Genomic DNA, 17,379 nt, shown 5'->3' on the forward strand with positions numbered 1-17,379 from the left:
TCCTCGGATTATAATTTATAATAAGGAAATGCATAATAAGGGAAATATAAAAAGAGAAAATATCCAACCTTATCAGGATAGTTAAGTAAATTAGTACGCACTTACCAGATAGAATTATAAAGACTTTAAAATTTGTTTACAAGAGTTATAACGTGAGAAAAAAGCTTATGCCACATGCTAGGGGAAAAAAAAGCAGACTGTACAGCTATAGCTGTACACAGGACTTTAAAATTATTTTAGAAGACCCATGAAACCTACGTATTATTCTCTTTTTTTTGTATTATTCTTAAATAATGTTGTCAGCGACTGCGTTAGGTGAATTTTTTTTCACATCGCCTTTGTACCAAAACTTATTGTAATGAGCATGCGTGACTTTTATTAAAAAGTATTCTTTTTCTTTAAAAAAAACAAAAGCTAAGCATGAAACAGCAAACATGAGAGCAGCAGCAAGTTAAACAGGAAGGGAATAAAGATCTCTAGATTCCCCACACTAAGTCAGCAGTGTTAAGTAGATAAAAGAATTCCCTCCGGAGAACCGGCCTCTCAATGTGCCTGAGAAGAGGGAGCGGGGCAGGGGAGGCCAAGTGGACAGACTTGGGGAACCTTGGGGGCAGGCAGAGCCACAAACTGGGGGTCCCGAGAACAAGCCCGTTCACATCACCCTTCCGTGTGGGCACAATCGGGTTGGCTCTCCCAGCCTGATCTTAGGAGATGAGAAGCTCACACACGGAGCACTGAGCCAGAATTGAGTTGCTGGGCGCCCAACAGAACCCTGGCTATCCTACTCCACCAACAGGGGCCAAGAATGGCCAGGTCCTGACCGGAAGATACTCACCTGGAGGTAGATTGCTGCCTCTTGATAATTCATCTCCCAGTTGTGTCCGGTGAGGCTGGAGGGGGAACTCTCGCCCCCTGAGCTCAGATTGGGGGTGCAGGAGTCATGGACGGCATATTTGCCTCCATCTGCATTGCAAGAGGAGATTCACTTACAACCCAGGCTTAAGAGAATAAAGACACCATTCACCAAGAGAAAAGGTTGGCAGTCACCTCGTATGCTCACACACATATCCTATTAACTGTAAGTCAACGCACCATCCCGTGTACTAATGACAGCAAGAATTAGTATGCCTAGTTAAAAATGTTTTTCTTACATGGATGGACACGAAGGGTATTATGCTTAGTGAGATAAGTCAGACAGAGAAAGACGAATACTTTATGATATCACTTATATGTGGAATCTAAAAAATAAGACAGACTATTGAATATAAACAAAAAAAGCAGACTCAGAAATCGAGAACAAACTAGTGGTTACTAGTAGGGAGAGGGAAGGGGGGAGGGGCAAGATAGGGATAGGGATTAAGAGATACAAACTACTATGTATAAAATAAGTAAGCTACAGGGGTATACTGTGCAGCAGAGGATATTTTATAATAACTATAAATGAAGCATAACCTTTAAAAATTGTGTATCACTATGTTATACACCTGAAACTTACATATTGTACATCAACCATACCTCAATTTTGAAGAGTTTTTCCTTCTCTTGTTAAGTGAAAAAAAGCAAGTACAAAAAAAGCACACACTGTATGCTATCTTTTGTGTAAGAAAGGGAGAAAACAAGAAAACACAGACGTATCTACTTAACAAAAGAAACAGGAAGAACAAATTAGAACTCGATGAAATTGATTGCCTACAACGGATGTAGGGAACAGTGTAGAAGTCAGTCAGAGGGAGTGATCTTTTTGATTACTTCTGACTTTTGGAAGCGTGTTAATATACTACCTTGTCAAAAAATAAAACCAACTGGAGTTTTTCACTGGTGCAGTGTCCTCTGTGGCTTTTCCCTGCTGACATCCATGCCCTTTCCTTGCAGTAACACAGCCCCATCTGCTTTTGAAGGACATCCTCTCCCTACCTTCTGTCCATATTCTTTGGCTCTGGCCAACGCCACCCCTGGCCCCCAGGCAGATGATCCAGTGCAATGAGATCCCCTCAGCCCCCCAGGACAGGCGATGGTTCAGGCAGCGGTGCTGACCCAAGCCTGGCCAATGAGGGCTGAACTTGGAACTTTTCCTGGACCAGTTAGAAAGGAGGGGCTCTTTCCCTGTTGCTGCTGGCGGTTGCCTCTGCCACGACCTGGGGAAAACCTGCCCGAGTTACATCCCTGGGATCAAGCTGTGCCCCAAATCTACCTCGTAGCGTTTCTGAAGTCTGAGCCCACAAATATCCTTTTACACTGAAGCCTGTTTGGGTTGGGCTCGTCATAACACTCAGGTGTCTCCACTGACATATGCGACGGCACCGAGAAATGACTCTCAGCTTTGTGAATTTATTGGGAAGAAGAGAATCTAGGATGAGAATTGGGTTCCCCTAACCCACATTCCCAATGACCCACCGATGGGAGGGTAAGAATCAAATGTTTGGCTAATGAGTCATGCACAGTGGCTGGGAGCAGATGTGTAGAGCTCACAACCAAGCGGGAAAGGAGAGCAAACTGGCAGGGTTCAAAGGGCTGTTGGGTCACAACTGGCCCTTCTGACTTTGAACTGCTAAGCAAGGGCAGTCAGGTCTGCCCTCTGCAAAGCTCTTCTCTACCGAGTTTTAAATACTTTTACTGAGATATATTTGACACACAATAAACTGCACATATTTAAAGTATTCAATTTGATATGTGTTGACATGCGTACACACTCGCGAAACCATTACTAAATACAATCAAGGTAATATAACCGTCACCCTTTCAAGCCCTCCCCCCCACCCATCCATCCTCAGGCAACCGCTCATCTGCTTTCTGTCACGATCAGACGAACCCGCATCTCTTAAAATTTTATGTAAACAGCATCACAGTATGTACTCTTTTGTTTGGCTTCTTTCACTCGGCATAATTTTTTTTTTTTTTTTTTTTGCGGTACGCGGGCCTCTCACTGTTGTGGCCTCTCCCGTTGCGGAGCACAGGCTCTGGACGCGCAGTCTCAGCTGCCATGGCTCACGGGCCCAGCCGCTCCGCAGCATGTGGGATCTTCCCGGACCGGGGCACGAACCCGTGTCCCCTGCATCGGCAGGCGGACTCTCAACCACTGCGCCACCAGGGAAGCCCCGGCATAAGTATTTTAAATTCATCCATATTATAGGGTGCATCAGTAGTCCATTCTGTTTTATTGCTGAGTAGTATTCCATTGCATGGATGTACCACAGTTTATCCATTCACATTTAGATTGCTGCCAGGGTTTCGCTATTTCAAATGACTGCTATGAACATTCACGTACAGGGTATGGTATGGACAAAGCTTTCATTTCTTTGGGGTAAATACCTAGGGCTGAAATAGCTAGATCATACATTTAATTTTTTACAAAACTACCAAACTGTTTTCCAAATTGATTGTACCATTCTACATTCCCACTAGCAGTGAATGAGAGTTGCAGGTCCTCTACCTCCTCACCAACAATTGACATGCTCAGTTTTCTCAGTCAACTATTCTAAAAGGTTGTGATGGTACTGCATTGTTTTAATTCCAATGCTTTTACTTTGTGTTTCCTTAATGACTAATAATGTTGAGCATCCTTCCATATCTTTATTTGCCATTTGTACAACTTAACTGAAGTGTCTCCAAATCTTTCTTTTACCTTTTTCTTTCCTTTTCTTTGGAAGGTTTTTATTTTTAAAAAATTTTTAAAAATTTGTATTTATTTACCTATTTATTCATTTACGGCTGTGTTGAGCCTTCGTAGCTGTGTGCGGGCTTTCTCTAGTTGCAGCAAGCAGAGGCTACTCTTCGTTGCGGTGCACAGGCTTCTCATTGCGGTGGCTTCTCGTTGTGAAGCACGGGCTCTAGGCGCACGGGCTTCAGTAGTTTACCTGCTTATTTATTAGGTTATTTTCTTCTTTTTGAATTTTGAGAGTTTACATAAATATACAAATATTTATCTCTGATTAATATGTCTACTCCAGTTTTGATTATTTCTTTGAATTAGTGATTAGTGTAGCTTTTTCCATTCTTTTAATCTCTTTGTGTCTTTTTTTTTTTTAAAGGAGAAACATTTTTTTTTTTTTTTGGTTGCACCAGGTGTGCTCCTTAGTTGTGGCATGCAAACTCTTAGTTGCGGCATGCATGCGGGATCTAGTTCCCTGACCAGGGATAGAACCCAGGCCCCCTGCATTGGGAGCATGGAGACTTATCCACTGCACCACCAGGGAGTTCCCTCTTTGTGTCTTTATATTTAAACTTTGTTTCCTGTAGGCAGCATAGAGTTTGGTCTTGCTCCTTTCTCCCAATCCGAAAAACTCTGCCTTTTAATTGGAGTATTTAGATTATTTACAGTTAAGTAATTACTAATATGATTAGGCTTAAATATATCATCTTGCAATTTATCGCATATGTGCCACACCTGTTCTTTGTTCTTGTTTTCTGCCTTCTTTTGGATGACCGTATCTTTTTTATGGTTCCATTTTATCTCCTTGTTGGCTTATTAGCTACAATGCTTTCTTTTGTTATTCAGAGGTTGCTCTGGGGTTTATAGTATACATTTTAGATTTATCACGTCTACCATCAAGAGACCACTTCATGTCTAGTATAAGACTCTTACGACAGTATAGTTCTTTTTCTCCCCTCCCAACTTTGTGCGTCTGGAAGCGAAGGGACTTCCAGTTCACAAACCTACTCTGGATTGAGCTCCATTGCTAGCATGTGTAACTAGGACAGTCTTTCTGGAAGGGACTGCACCAGTGAAGGATATAAGAAAAGTAATGAGTTAACACTACTTGCTCTGTGCTAAGTGCTCCATGCTGATTAACTCACGTAATCCTTACCATCCCATAAGATACACACTAGCATAAATCCTACTGCACAGAGAGGTTAACAACTTGCCCAAGGTCACACAGCTGTAAAGGGCTGAGCCAGGATTTAACCCCAGGCAGCGCCCCTCCAGAGCCGCTGCATTTAACCACTATGCTACACTCCCACCCTCTAAGAAAGACAAGTCTGCGGTGAAGGACAGCAGAGAATGGTTTTAAACTAGTGGTAGCAAATACCTATGGATCGCTTATTACGTGTCAAAATCTATTCTGTGGCAGATTTTTTTCCCAAAGATAGCCACAGCATTATCTTTCATACTACATGCTCTTCTAGAACCCTGCCACCTCCCTACAAAGAGGTAGAGACTATGTCTCCTCCTCCTGAAACCAGGTGAGGCTTTGTGACCGTCTTGACCAACAGAGGATAGAGGAAGTAATGCTTATGACTTCCAAAGCTAAGTCGTCAAAATGCTTCTACCTTCTTCTCTTGGGTCTCTTGCTCTTGGAACGCAGCCACCATGTTGTGAGAGAGGCCCACGGAGGAGAATCAAGGCGCCCAGTCCACAGCCCAGCTGAGCTGCCAGGAAGCAGCCGGCACCAACTTGTTGGTCAGGCTGAATAAGTCATCTCACAAACAGACCCCCAGCCCCAGTCACTGTGTGGGGCAGAGAAGCTGCCCCTCCCCCAAGCCCTGCCCAAACTGCAGACTCACGAGCAGAATAAATGATGTCTTCGTCTTAAGGTGCTGTGTTTGGGGCTGGTTCGTTATACAGCAATAGATAACTGATACATACCTGAGTACTTTCTACCAATCAAGCTATTTAATTCTCACAGCAATCCTATGAAGAAGGTAATATTATTATTCCCAATTCAGACTTGAGGAGATTAAGGTGCAGAAGGTTAAGTACCTTCCTGGGGTCATGCAGCCAGCGAGAAGAAGGGCTTGGATACCAAACTAGGCTGGTTAGCTTCTAATTGGTAGGCTGCATGCCTCTCAAGGATTCGAAACCCGAAAAGGAGGACAAGGTAGTGCCGAAAGGATTAAAAATATAGCAGCGGGGGCTTCCCTGGTAGCACAGTGGTTGAGAGTCCGCCTGCTGATGCAGGGGACGCGGGTTCGTGCCCCGGTCCGGGAAGATCCCACATGCGGCGGAGCGGCTGGGCCCGTGAGCCACAACTACTGAGCCTGCGCGTCCGGAGCCTGTGCTCCGCAACGGGAGAGGCCACAACAGCGAGGCCCGCGTAGCGCAAAAAAAAGAAAAAAAAAAAAAATATATATATATATAGCGCAGCAGTAAATGGAGTAACAGGTAGAAGGCAGGACATCTGGCTGCAGCCAGCCCTTGATCATCCTGGTCCTGCTCTACCAATGCCAACATTTCCCAACTCTGATCCCAGTGCCCATTTCTGAAAGAACTAAGCCCTAGGCAGAGACAGGAGAAGGTCAAACCACCTTCCTCCACCCGCTCACATGGACCAGGGAAGCATGAGCCAAAACGTGACTCCCAAGTAGGAGAAAGACGCCTGCCGGCATCTGGATGGAGCTGGGAGCTTGTGCGCCTGCGCCCTGTCCTCCATGACCTTTGCACAGCACGGCAGGAGCCAGCGCCCGCGACACAGCAGCCCTAGGTCGAATAAATAGCGGTGCTGGTGCGGGGTGGGCGGCGACAGGCTGGCACAGATGGCAGCGGACATTAGTGCCATTTTCCCAGCCCGTGCTAGACATAAGCATCTGCAGGAGCCCCTGCCTTGGAGACCCCCGTGTAAGCCTTCCGAGCCCTTCTTCTCATGTAGGGGTCTCAGCAAATTGATCCAGTTTCTGCCTCCCGCCCGGGAGCTCTCTCAGGCCCATCCTGGTGGGGAGAAGGCACATGGTCCTCCTCAACTTCTCCCCTTTGCCCCCATCACTTACACCATACACCACTGTGATGGGGGGTGGGCGGGGGAACGCTACAGCATCCCCCAGTGCAGGCCAATCCTTGCCACTTCCACCTCACTCACACCAATGGCTTTTGCCTGGGAGCAGGTGACCCTTGGTATCTTTTATTATTTTTTTTGGCGATACGCGGGCCTCTCACTGTTGTGGCCTCTCCCGTTGCGGAGCACAGGCTCCGGATGCGCAGGCTCAGCGGCCATGGCTCACGGGCCCAGCCGCTCCACGGCATGTGGGATCTTCCCGGACCGGGGCACGAACCCGTGTCCCCTGCATCAACAGACGGACTCTCAACCACTGCGCCACCAGGGAAGCCCAACCTTTGGTATCTTGAAGGGTCCTGGTTTGGGTGAGAGACAGTCTTCTCCCCCAATGCACAAACAACAATTCCATCCAGTCTCTGAAATCCACAAGGACCCCTGGGACAGGGAGACAGACCAGCCTTCCAGCTGCCTTGGGAGGACGGTCCTCACGGCCGGAAATCTTTCACATCACCTTCCCCCCACCCCCCCATGGCCTATAAGTCGCCAGGTCTGGGAGGGTCTCTTCTCTCTAATCCATCTCCACTCCCCACATTCACTGGAGCCTCCTGCCTTTCACCTAAAGGTCAGCAACAGCCTTCAGGCTGGTTCTCGCTGCCTGGGCCTTTCCCTGACCGCGGGGGAGTCTCGCTGCAGGATGAAGTCGGTAAAGCGTAAATCTGATCCTATCCCTCAGGTGCTTAACAATCTTTCAATAGCTCGCCCTCGGGAAAGACGTCAGACTCAGCAAGGGTCTTTAGGATCCGGCTCCTACTGCATCTCTCTCCATTTCCTGTTCCTTCCCAAACTCCTAAAGGCCATGTAGATCCTCAGAGGGCAGCTGGTTACTGCCAAGCACTAGGATGCCGGGGTCCCCATGCAACAGCAAGCATCACAGAGGCAAAACGTACGCTCTCCAGTCACAGATCACACCTGGTGGCTGGCAGGTGTGAGGAGACATGCTGTGAGGCTACAAAGGGCAGAACAAGGACTTGGGAGGAGATGTCACAGGACGGGCATTTCCACCAGATCCCAGGAAGGCTTTTCTAACTACAAGAGCTGCCCCCGGGACTTCCCTGGCGGTCGGTCCAGTGGTTAAGACTTCACCTTCCTATGCAGGGGGTGCGGATTCAATCCCTGGTCAGGGAGCTAAGACCCCACATGCCTCGTGGCCAAAAAAACCAAAAACATAAAACAGAAGCAATATTGTAACAAATGCAATAAAAACTTTAAAAATGGTCCACATCGAAAAAAGAATCTTAAAAAAAAAAAAAAAGAGCTGCCCCCAATTGCACTGGGCAAAGGGGGCTTTAACTCTGTCATGTTTGATTTATTAAAATTAAGTAAGCACTAAGCTCTGGTGGCGCTGGGTACATATGTGTTTGTCATTTTATTCCTCATGTGATCTGTAAGTTAGAAATAATTCTTGGGCTTCCCTGGTGGCGCAGTGGTTGAGAATCTGCCTGCCAATGCAGGGGACACGGGTTCGAGCCCTGGTCTGGGAAGATCCCACGTGCCGCGGAGCAACTGGGCCCGTGAGCCACAATAACTAAGCCTGCACGTCTGGAGCCTGTGCTCCGCAACAAGAGGGGCCGCAATAGTGAGAGGCCCGCGCACCGTGATGAAGAGTGGCCCCCGCTCGCCGCAACTAGAGAAAGCCCTCGCACAGAAACGAAGACCCAACACAGCCATAAATAAATAAATAAATAATTTTTTTAAAAAAAAGAAAGAATTCTTAATAAAAATATTTTAAAACCAACAATGAATGGCATTGTTCTACTCGTTGTTTTGATGGGCATCCCCAGGGGCGGAGTGCAGCTCCTAGGTGCTGGGGGCCCTGGCTAGGGACTGGAGGTACCTGGATAGTCCCTGCCCTCTGGGGGCGCCTGTCTGCCAAGGCAGCACATACGCCATCAACACGGGGCCTCAAGAGGAGGCTTCAACAGAGGGAGGTTCCCCCAGCAAGCGGCAAGTTGGACCAGCTGCCTTTGCAATTCACAGCATCTATGAATTTACAGATACGTAAAGACGGTGAGGGGGACAGGCAAGGGGGTGCAGATGGCTTTAAAAATGACTCCCAATTCATGAACCACCCATGGGGCCGGCCATGCCACACCTGGTGCAGAGCCCAGCCGCTTGGATCCTGCTGGCTACCAGAAGCCTTCCACCAACACTGCCTCGCTGCACCGAGAGGGTGACAGGGTCTTCTTCAGCACACAGGTCTCTCCCCTACCCTACCTAACCTCAGCCCCACAAATCTATGTAGCCCAAACCTCATCAACTCAGCTTCTGCTGAAATAACAAACACACTTACAGGGCATATTCTGTGTGCCAGGCTATTCTCAGCACCATATATTTATTTATGTATTTATATAAATGTATATATTTCTATAAATTTCATACTCACAATAACCCTATGAGGTGGCGACCATTATTGTGCCCATTTTACAGATGAGGCAATGGAAGCCCAGAGAGATCTGTGAACTTGCCCGGGTCTCACACAGTTAGAAGATCAGCAGGTTCTGTGCTGAGAATCCCCATGCTAAACCACAGAGCAGAGCATAGCGTGCTCTATGGGCTACGGGGCTTCCCTGCGTGGACCTGAGTACTTTCTGAGGCTCATCTTAGAAACGATGAGTGTCAGGTCTGGGGTCTTAGAAAGGATGATGGTCAGGTCTGAAATGGATCACAGAGACCACTTAATTGAATGCCTGTCTCTTAGAGATGGGAAACTGAGGCCAGGGAGGGCAGGTGTGCCTGCGCAACAGGGCTGACCCGTCAGAGAGCCAGCTCTGCACCTGGGCCTCCTGGCTCCCCTCCTAGAGCTTCCCCACCGCAAACACTGGTCACTCATCCCTCACTAGAGTAATGTGGACAGTGGTCTGACGCCCACTGTCTGCCACTGTGTAATTGCTGGTGCACAGCTGTGAGACAAATCAAAGAATAAGCCACTGGCCTAATCCTACCCACCTGGGCCAAATCTGCACTTGCTGGGAGAAACAGCGGCCCCCGGGTCTCCAGGTGAAAGTTGATGATGCAACTTTCGGGGCATCCCCTGCACAGGGAAAGTCTGGACAACAAGGCGGTCTGGAGGGCTCTCACACAGCACCCCAGGTCCAGCCCCCTCCTGTGATCAGGGACCAGCCCTCACACCAGTGGTTGTCAGAGACCACATAAGAATCAACACGTTCGACCTCTGACTTTGGCACCGTGCTCGCCCAGAGCAGGGTGGGTGTCTCCAGACGAGCTGGAAAGGCAAGGTCAAGGCATACCGCAAGGGCCCAGCTGGAGGAGGTGGGATGACCTCACGACGGGGCTGTCGGGGAGCTGGCCATCCGCCGCCTCGTCCAGGAACATGATGGCCGGCCCTCGCCTCTGCATTTCCGTCTTTCCTGGGAGGCAGCTGGCCCAGAAACGGGCGGGAAGAAGGAGGAAAAAAACGATACACAGCAGCGCAGGAGGGTGGGAGCGGCAGTCTTCTGGCTCCCACAGCAAACCAGCTTCTCCGCTCGCAGGAGAAGGGCCAGGGGAAGCTGACCAGGAACATTCTTGGCAACCAGGAAGATCCCATTCGGAGCCTCTAGGGCAAGTCCCCCCAACCCCAACCCCCAAAGAGAAACACTTTGTTCTGCACTTCGGGTGCCCTGGGCAGAGAACTCTCCTGTGAAACCAGCCTGCAGCCTTTTCAGGCCCAACGACCTTCGCCACTAAAGATTTATGCATCACCAACCCCTTAACTGCCCTCCCTGCATCCTGGCAGTCAGCCCAGGGAGATGAACATAGAGGAGAAGGAACAGAAAGAAACTGCTGAACTGACAGGCATTGGAATACAAAACAACAATAACAACAACAAAAGAACTCCAAGTAGGAGAGAAGTTCCCCACACAGAGGACAGGCAGACAAACCAGGATGACCTGTTTGCACAGATGGTAACGTTTTCCTCCAAGCTGATGTAACAGGGCCCAGAGGCTCCCTGCAAAACAGCTGGCTGCTTTGCATGCGGCCTCTGAAACGACCCTGTGGGGAATCCAAGATTTCCACGTGCTGCAGCATCCTGGTGGCACTGGGTAAACAGAAACAGTTTCCATATGCCGGCTATGAAGTGGAGCCAGGGAGGAGAGGGAAAGAACGGGCAGGTGAGGAGGGCTTCTGTGACCCAGCCCCCCCGTCCAGCGAGCGCAGGGTCCGCTAGGGCTGGGTAAATCACTGCGGCCTTCCTTTGGGGCCTGGGCAAGAGGTTGCTTTGGACAGAAGGCATATGAGCTCCTCGTGGGAGGTAGTTCTGATCAGAAAGACTGCAAGGCAGTGACTGTTCTTAGGCAGGTTTATACTGAGGACCCCACCCCATTCAATCCTCCCTCCTTTTCATTCTCATTCTCTTACACATACACAACCTTATGCGTTCACACACACACACATCCCGCACATCCTCTTCAAGACAAAACGTAGCCCTGAACACCCAAGTTCGCTCCCAGCTGTGCCCCTCCCAGCCCTTGGTTCACGATCTTGATCCCCAGAGCCTCAGTTTCTTCATCCATTAACCGGGACTGGTGCCAACTGTGCACCTGGGCATCTGAGAAACAAATGCGAATACCCACAAAGCACTTGGAGCCCTCCGGACACCAGTGCCCCCAGAATGACAACGAGCAATCACCCGTCTGCCAGTTGTCGCTGAGAGCCCCACTCCCTGGGAAAAGGCCTGAAGGGGAGGAACACAAACCAGAGGGACGCTGATGAGTTTTCCAGGCACGGCGTCGCCGCCCTGCTTCTGTGCCTGCTGTGGCTCTTTAAAGGCCCCCAGATAAAAATCAGGCAAAAGCCACTACCCCGAAAGAAAGCAGGGCGCACATTTCCTTCTGCTCGAGACTTCTCTGCTGACGACTGACGGCACGATGGCCTGGGAGGTAAACCCGCGTCATCAACGCACGTTAGGAGAGGCTGTAAACCCAGGCAGAACTCCGGACAAATAGACTAACCTCCACAAAGGCGAGAGCTGGCGTGCAGCCCTCCCAGTTGAATCGCTGGCCTCAAGCCCAAAACCTGTCCTTCCAAAGGCTTAAGCCAGAGGAGGAAAGGAAAGATGAAAGGCTCACCCAGGCCGGTACTGGGTCAAGCACTGTTCTAGAAGGAGCCCTGGTTTGGAACTAGCCTGGATAACGCCCTGCGCCACCTCCAACTCTGTTTCTGGCCAGCTGACAGGGACCTACGTGGCCAAATCCAGAGGGATTCCCTGCAGATACACAAGGCCAGCCATGGAAGGGACTTGAACTGGGTAGCAAGTTGAGAGCAGCAGCTATAAACAGAGATGTACAGAAAGTCGGGAGGGGTGAAGATCAGAAACAACAGACTATTGGGAGGGGCCCAGAAAATAAGCATCTCTTGGTAATTTAGAGTAGCAACTGCTGTCCCAGGGGCCCACCCTCAAACTGGCCACGCAGGGAACTCACACCCTGAGGTTGCAAATGTGACCTTGAGAGCAAGTCTCTAGTCTTAATAAATCATGCGGTTATTTGGGGGAGAAAAGGGGAGGGGCAAGTTTTTAAAAGGCTGACCTTCTAGATGCAAACAAATATGGTTTCATTTGAGGAGACATTTCCTCAGCACCTACTGTATACCAGGCATTGAGTTAGGTGTTGGATTTGAAAACGTAAAACCATGAACTTTGCCCTCACGGAGTTCACAATCAGGAGGCAGAAGAAGGGATGTGATTCTGGTGCGTTAAAGGCACTTGTTAGTTACAACAGCCTAGAAAAGGATGTGATGACAACGACCATCCCCGGGGGCTGGAGAAAAGAGGCAGAGAGGGATTCAGGGGCGATACCCGTGCTGGCTTTGAAAGGAGGAGGGATGAAAAGGTGTTCAAAAGGGGGATGGGGATGGGGTGAGGGGTACATTCCAGAAACAGGAAGGTCATGCATAAAGCACAGAGAAGCAAATAGCAGGGGATGTCTGGGAAACTGCAGAGGGTTCGGTAATTCTGAAGCCAGAGATAAGGCTGGTGTGTGGGAATGAGAACAAGAATAACAGCTCACACTCAGTGCTTTACGTTTGTTAATTCTTTTAAGTATAAAAAGCCCCATGAACTAGAGACTATTAATACCTTCAGTTTCCAGAAGGGGAAATTAAGGCCCAGAGAGGCTAAGTGATTTGCCCAAGGTCACAGAGCAAGAAAGGGGCCAGGCTGGGGTTTGAGCCCAGCAGCCTGACTCTTTTGTGAGGCAGGAGCAGCGGGTGGGCTGTAAGCCATGTTAAGGAGACTGGACTTGAGCTGCTGGGTTTTACCAGCAGAGCAGTTGGACCAGGTGTGCCAATCGGAAAAACGCAGGCCGGGAGGGCATTCTCAGTTATACTGTAATCCCATCTACATTCTGCACAGGCAAAAGGGCAAGGTCCTTTCCCCGGAGGAGCCATGGTGAGCTCGTGTTTACAGAGCAGTTAACTTGCCAGGAGCCGCTGGGGTCACCTGCACTGATTGTCCTGACCACCCTGCACGTGAAGAACCATGCCTTGCCACTGCTACACAACCCACCACCACCCTCCACCAAGGCAAAGAGAGAAGAAGGGGTTTGCCAGATGCTGGCAGATAATTTCTTGGTGAGGCTGGAAATGATTTCCATCTTCTTTAGTCTGTGAATTTCAAGGCTTGACTTGGAATTGTAGTTCCTGCTCCCGGGCCCCTGGGTTTTTTATGAAACAAAAGGCTTTTATTCCCACTAATAACTCATCACGAAGTATTTATTGAGCACCTACCACGTGCAAAAGTGCATCGGATGCTTTGAGAAAACATTTGTAAACACTACAACCATCTCCAAGGCCTACTTTGCACCCGCGCGCGCGCACACACACACACACACACACACACACACACAGAAAAACATGCCAACTCCACTCTGTTTACCCAGTAAAGAGGGCAGCACCTGTGCGAACATCTGTCCTGTATTCACTTGGAAGCACTGGAGATGCTAATTGTGAAACGCACAGGGATGGGGATGGAAGCAGCACAACAGCAAACGGAGACAAAGGCATTTTTCACGGCACGCTGGCGCTCCCTGGGCCTCTGCAGCGGGTCAGCGGATAAGTGGTGCTCAGGGGAACAAGTCTGGCCATGAGACTCGTTCTCCACGTGGCTACTGATCAGAGGTCTGCTCTAGCCCCTACCTGGGAGTGCCTGGGGGGCTGACTGGACCCGGCTCCCATGAACACTGGCCACAGCCCACCATCTGGATCTCCTGTGAGCTGGTGGCTATACTCAGAAGAGCGGCAACAAGGGGTAAGACGGGCGGGAGGCACAGGCGCCTTGGGGGAGTGACATGTCAGGAGGAAGTCTACAACCCGCAGAGAGTTTGATGGCCTGGGCACGCCACTTCTCCAGGACCCAGGCTGGCCTGGTGGGTGCTGCTCCCAGGGGAGCCGGCAGGGCCTGAGAGCCTGTGCAGTCGGTGGCCGGGCACTGGGCTCGGCCTCCTCTTCCTCCTCCTCGGTTCCCTTTCTGTCGAGTGGGGAAGAGAGCGCAAAAGAGGCATCGTGAATAAAGAAAAATACAATGGAAACCAAAAAGCCATCCTAAAGAGTGGGCAGGAGGTGGGGCTACTTCAGTTGAATTGTCTCTGCAGTGCCCCTGGACGGTCAAGGAAATTAACATATGGTTCCCCCATTCGCCACCACGGGATCCCTAAGAAAATCCAAAACCCAATTAACATTCCTTAAGAGGAAGGATTTAATAAAAGGAAGGGCAAGCTCAAGTCCTCAACGCGGAGTCCTTAGATTACCTACTCAGAGGCTCTAGAAAGGGCATCATCGCTACTTTGTTGAAAATGAAACCCTGATACTTTACTATTAGTTAGAGTTTCCACCTACTGAGATGGTACCGGGAGATGTTATATGGAATTTCCCATTTAATCTTTATGTCAACCCTGAATGGAGATGTTCTTCTCCCCGTTTTACAGCTGAAGAAAGTGAAACTCAGGGAGAAACCGAAGCTTAGCTCCTCCTTTAAGTTTGCACAGCTGCTGAGAGATGACAGTAGAAATTCAACCCCATCCTTTGCTACAGACCAAGAGACTCTGAAGAAATGTCAGAACACACTACATCAGCAGCACGTACGATCACTCTCCCAACACACACACATGTCTAACAACCTGAGGATTCTCCCAAGCTATCCCCGTCTCCAGACTTGGGAGCCCCTGCCCACCCCGGGACAGTGTCTGAGCTCCAAAAGGGAACAGCACAAAACACGCAGCAAAAGCAAACAGCTCAACTGGTCTGAAGGCTGAGCAGGCTCTGCAACTGAGAAAGTCTGAGCCCCATCGAGGTGGCCAGACAGGGTCCAGGATGCGCAGGAAAAACTGCCATTCACAACGAAAAGGCAGGCCAGCCAAGTGCGAGCAGCCGAGCCGGCAAGAAGAGGGGACCCTGGGGTGTCGCAGAGGAAAGGCATCATGTTCGTCGACGCTCACCCACAAGGGAAAGCCGACGCAGCCGGCAGCCTGGAGTGGCTCCAAGCCATGAGCCAGCGCTGAGCACAGTCACTCTGCCCGAGCTGATTTCCAGCAAGAGCTCAGAGAATAAGAAAAAGCAAATAAATAAAATCCCAGTCTAACAAAAAGAGAGATTAACAAGAGGGAGAGGTGGCCTACGAGGGGTGGGGTGGTGGAGGGGCGAGCTCAGAGGTGAGGGAAGGTGGGACCACACCACCCCGGGGCTGACATGGCAATTATGAGACGTGTGCACCCCGGAGAACTCCGAAAGCAGAGACCAAAGACATCCCCAAAGTAGGCTGCTCCTAGGGCAAGCAGGGGCCAGGCCCCGCCCGGCCTAGTTCTGACCTGATCACACGTGAATGAGTCTCCTGGTCACGCCAGATGGTTCCAGGGGCTGGGTAAGCTGTGACAAACAGAGTCACTTGGGATCCTGGGTGTTTTGGGAACCTAGTGACTCACTCCCAGATATGTTACTTCATGGGAGTCTGTTATTAAGTGCCCTGGGTGTGTGCAGAGAAGACGTGGTCCATGACTTTGCAAAAACTTGTGCTCCCAGAAACAGGCACATCAGGACCCAAAACAATAGCACCTACTCAGGCACAAAGCAAACCCTGATTCAGTACGTGAGACATGAATCAAACCTGTCACGTGCAGGTGCTAGGGAGCAAGTGGGCCTCCCGCGCAGTGTATTCAGAGGATGCGAAGGTGTAGAAGTGCAGCCACTACCCCAACCGGTTAGGGGCGGTTAGGGAAGCCTCCATGGAAACAGTACAAGATCTTCGGCTGAAGAAATATGGAGTGGGGATAGACCAGAAGCAAGAGACAGCAGCCAGGGGAAGGTTTGGTAGTGAAAGTGGTTCAAATGAAAAAAATGTGAGATTATGTGACTGTTAAATAAACGAGATGATAGGGGACCTCCCCTGGCAGTCCAGCGGTTAAGGCTCCATGCTCCCAATGCAGGGGGCACGGGTTCGATCCCTGGTCGGGGAACTAAGATCTCGCACGCCGCGTGGCACAGCCAAAAAATAAATAAATAAATGAGATGGTATGAACAGCCCTACGTTTAAGACTTTTGCTTATTGGGTCTAATTTCTGGGAGGGGTAGTGCAAGAATGAAGGCCCGTCAGCCAGAGGTATAACTGAGGTGGAATTTCTCATGGCCTGGAAAGTGCTGGGGCCACTGCCACGTGGATGGGGGCCAGGTTGGGAAGGTGGATCAGAGGACTTAGCATTCAAGGTCTTCATTTTCATTTGATCCAAGAACTTGGCCTAACCCTCACCAAGTGAACGGGTCTGAGTTTATGGTTTCCTTATCTATACTCTGAAGTTAATGAAAGTTTCAAAGCCACTAGAGCTTGGATGGAGAAATGTTCCCTCTGGGCAAGGCCTGAAAACAGAGGTGGCAGGTCTGTGATCCGAGAGCAAGAGGGACCCACAAACCTGCCTTCCCCAGGGGTGTGCTAGGCACACAGCAGCCCACCAACACTGATGACAAACGAGGCCCACGGCTCCACTGTCTGCCTGTGCAGGTCACTTCCCTCCCCACCCATCGAATTGCACATCTGAAAAATGGGCATAAATACTGTTACTTCACAAGGGCTCGTAGGAGCGACCGCTTATGTTAACATTACTGTACACAGTGTTTCCAGCTGCAATCAGTTGTAATAGTGCTTGCTGCCTCCAGTGAGAGAACAGCAAGAATGGCTCTGGGGAAGACTTCTACTTTAAGGTAGCAGAAAGGATGCTCTGATTTGTAGCTCCTGGATTCACTGTTGGGCCAGGGTGCAGGGGTGGAGCCCACAGAGCACTCATGGGAGATATTTGCTAGTGTTGTTCCAAAGGCAGGCTGAAGTCACCAAATGTTCACCTGGGAGACTCCCCAAACATAACTGAGTCTTCCAGGGAAAAACAAAGCCCCTAAATCACGCCTTTAAAAAAAAAAAAAAAGATGCTGCTACCGTATCATGCGCTTGCTTGTGCTATAGCTAAAATACACAGGGAAAGAGATCTAAAAAAAATATTTTTAGGGCTTCCCTGGTGGCGCAGTGGTTGAGAGTCCGCCTGCCGATGCAGGGGACACGGGTTCGTGCCCCGGTCCAGGAAGATCCCACATGCCGCAGAGCAGCTGGGCCCGTGAGCCATGGCCGCTGAGCCTG

At 49.8% G+C, this 17,379-nt stretch overlaps 1 protein-coding gene across 10 annotated transcripts in view; it reads right to left on the reverse strand.

Moving 5' to 3' along the window:
* TPCN1 (two pore segment channel 1) overlaps positions 1 to 17,379 on the reverse strand; it is a 64,171-nt gene that overhangs the window by 32,442 nt on the left and 14,350 nt on the right. For 5 of the 10 annotated variants that reach the window (XM_033408724.2, XM_004281455.3, XM_033408725.2 and 2 more), the window contains one exon: positions 836 to 963. The exons of 1 other annotated variant lie outside the window; for it this stretch is intronic. In XM_033408724.2, the coding sequence (XP_033264615.1) occupies positions 836 to 963 (128 nt within the window). Of the gene's footprint in view, positions 1 to 835; positions 964 to 10,015; positions 17,372 to 17,379 lie in introns of those variants that run through there. 4 more of the 10 variants (XM_033408728.2, XM_033408721.2, XM_049697754.1 and 1 more) reach the window with 4 other exon arrangements.

This window comes from Orcinus orca, chromosome 15 (assembly GCF_937001465.1).
Source record: "Orcinus orca chromosome 15, mOrcOrc1.1, whole genome shotgun sequence".
Taxonomy (NCBI): domain Eukaryota; kingdom Metazoa; phylum Chordata; class Mammalia; order Artiodactyla; family Delphinidae; genus Orcinus; species Orcinus orca.